The sequence below is a fragment of the Myotis brandtii genome, unplaced genomic scaffold, assembly GCF_000412655.1.
Source record: "Myotis brandtii unplaced genomic scaffold, ASM41265v1 scaffold191, whole genome shotgun sequence".
Taxonomy (NCBI): Eukaryota; Metazoa; Chordata; class Mammalia; order Chiroptera; family Vespertilionidae; genus Myotis; species Myotis brandtii.
In genome coordinates, this window is record NW_005357115.1 from 7,160,208 (window position 1) to 7,163,247 (window position 3,040).

Sequence of the window (3,040 nt, forward strand, 5' to 3'; positions counted from 1 at the left end):
CTTTACTTTCCTTCTTCTAAACGTACAGCTCCTTTAAAGTCCTCAAGCCCTTCCTTTTTCAATCACTAAATACTAGTCCCACTGACTACCTTTCTGTTCTTCTAGCATATTTTGTGTACAGTCCATTTTTCTATTTTATCTATAGCAGTATTAAATTAGGTCAAATATGCTGCTGAAATCAAGGTACAATATGCTATTATTTAAGGCAATAACTCTTTTATTGATTTTTAGAGGAAGAGGAAGGGATACACACACACACACACACACACACACACACACACACACACACACACACTAGAGGCCTGATGCACAAAATTCGTGCAAGGGGCTCAGCCCTCACAGCTGCAGCAGCTGCCTCAGCCCTCGCTAAGAATATTTGCGGGGAGACCTCGGTAGCGCCAGGCAGCAAGCCCTCGCCATTTCCAAGCGCCTGCTTTTAAAATGGCAGGGAAGACATACAAACTACTAAACTGTGACAAGCACAAGTCTATGTTGTTGAAGAATGGACGGGACCCGGGGGAAGTGAGACCAGACATAGCTCACCAGAGTTTACTGATGCTGATGGACAGTCCCCTGAACCGAGCTGGCTTGCTGCAGGTTTATATCCGTACACAGAAGAATGTGCTGATTGAAGTGAACCCCCAGACTCGAATTCCCAGAACCTTTGACCGCTTTTGTGGCCTCATGGTTCAGCTTTTACACAAACTCAGTGTTCGAGCAGCTGATGGCCCCCAGAAGCTCTTGAAGGTAATTAAAAATCCAGTGTCAGATCACTTCCCAGTTGGATGTATGAAAATTGGCACTTCTTTTTCCATCCCAGTCGTCAGTGATGTGCGAGAGTTGGTCCCCAGCAGCGACCCTATTGTTTCTGTGGTGGGGGCCTTTGTCCATGGCAAGCTCAATGTGGAGTATACAGAGAAGATGGTGTCCATCAGCAACTATCAGCTTTCTGCTGCTCTAACCTGCGCAAAACTTACCACAGCCTTTGAGGAAGTATGGAGGGTCATTTGACAGTAGGACCTTGCTCTGAAAGAGAGACTGTTGACATTGCATCCCTTGACTCTTCTAACTCCCTGTTGGATGATGACCTTCCTGAACCAAGACTGGGGTTAGTGGAAGCCAAGGCTGAATGTACATTTGCTATTTGTTTATCTTATAAACACTGTTCTTGCAAAAAAAAAAAAAAGAATAATATTTGCTTTATTGAAGCTATTTTAAAATTATAGCTATTCTTTTATTCTTTCCAGTTGAAAAGTATAAGTTCAGTAGTTTTCATTTTGGTCTTATCTTTAAAATGAAAAATTTAATAAAGCAACCAACTCATGTCAATTAAAAATATGAATAATAAAATGGCAATAAATACATATCTATCAATAATTACTATAAATGCAAATGATTAAATGCTCCTATCAAAGGACATGGGTGGCTGAATGGATAAGAAAACAAGGCCCTTATAATTGCTGTCGACGAGACTTGATTCAGATGGAAAGACACACACAGACTGAGAGACCTTCGGATGGAAAAAGCTATTTCATGAAACAAAAACAAAGAAAAAGCTGGGGTAACAACACTTATGCCAGACAAAATAGACTTAAAAACAGAGGCTACAACAAGAGACAAAGAAGGACTGCAATTCCACTTCTGGGTACTTATCTGAAGAAACCCAAACACTAAATTGAAGACATATGCACCCATATATTCATTGTAGCATTATTATTATTTTTTAAAATATATTTTATTGATTTTTTACAGAGAGGAAGGGAGAGAGATAGAGAGTTAGAAACATCGATGAGAGAGAAACATCGATCAGCTGCCTCCTGCACATCTCCTACTGGGGATGTGCCCGCAACCCAGGTACATGCCCTTGACCGGAATCGAGTAGTACATATGTTACTCAAGGTTCTTGGAAACTCCATAAAAATAATATTCAAGTGAGAGGTTTATTAAAAAGTTCATGCAGCCCTAGCCGGCTTGGCTCAGTGGATAGAGCGTCAGCCTGTGGACTGAGGGGTCCCTGGTTCGATTCTGGCCAAGGGCACATGCCTGGGTTGCAGGCTCGTTCCCCAGTGGGGGGTGTGCAGGAGGCAGCCAATCAATGATTCTCTCTCATCATTGATGTTTCTATCTCTCTGTCCTTCTCCCTTCCTCTCTGAAGTCATTAAAGAAATATATTAAAAAAAAAAAAGTTCATGCAGCCCTGGCCAGGTGGCTCACTTAGTTGGAGCACTGTCCCATAAACCAAAAGGTTGCAGGTTCAATTCCCCTTCAGGGTGCATACCTAGGTTGCAGGTTAGATCTCTGGTTGGGCACATATGGGAAGCAACCATTCAATTTTTTTTTTCTCTTCCCTTTCCGCTCTCTAAAAATCAATAAAAACATACCCTTGGGTAAGGATTTATACAAAAGCTCATGCACAAAAAGAAAACAGCATCTGAAGAGAGAAAGAAATGGCTGTTGCTCCCTGAACAAAGGCAGGGAACAGTTTTAAAATTGAGGCAGGAAAGATGATGTCTGAATGTGACATCTAAGTATGTAGAGGTAGGAATTCTTTGAAGCTTGTGCAGTGGAACTACACACTTCTTTTTGCACCCAATGTTTCATTAGTGTATTAACTATCCACCCAGCAGTGTGTTTTTTACTATTATAATGAGGGTAAGGTTACGCAGCAGTCATTCTGGGGCTAAACTGCACTTTCATAAGGGATGGGGAAGTCTCTTTGCCTGATAAGGCGGTACCTTGTGATTTCTGGCACCATTCTGTCTGGCCACTGATTGAGTGTAGGATTTGAGGGGCTACTGATGAAAATTCTAATCTTATATAGAAGAGGCTCAGTCTGTCTCAGGTAAGTAGAATGGAATATGTCTCAGCCATGAAAAAGAATGAAATCTTAACAAAGGGGACATTTGTATATTTTCAACAATAAAGATAAATTTAAAAATAAATAATCAGTCTGTCGGTAAGTAGAATGGAATATGTCTCAGCCATGAAAAAGAATGAAATCTTAACAAAGGGGACATTTGTATATTTTCAACAATAATAA

At 40.9% G+C, this 3,040-nt stretch overlaps 1 protein-coding gene across 1 annotated transcript; it reads left to right on the forward strand.

The window, feature by feature from the left end:
- The first annotated feature begins 441 nt into the window (after positions 1-441).
- LOC102259485 (ribosomal RNA small subunit methyltransferase NEP1-like) lies at positions 442-1,186 on the forward strand. The gene is made up of 2 exons (XM_005864848.2): positions 442-747; positions 898-1,186. The coding sequence occupies exons 1-2, from the start codon at positions 442-444 to the stop codon at positions 1,009-1,011; spliced, it is 420 nt and encodes a 139-aa protein (XP_005864910.1). The 3' UTR covers positions 1,012-1,186.
- The last annotated feature ends 1,854 nt before the right edge of the window (positions 1,187-3,040 follow it).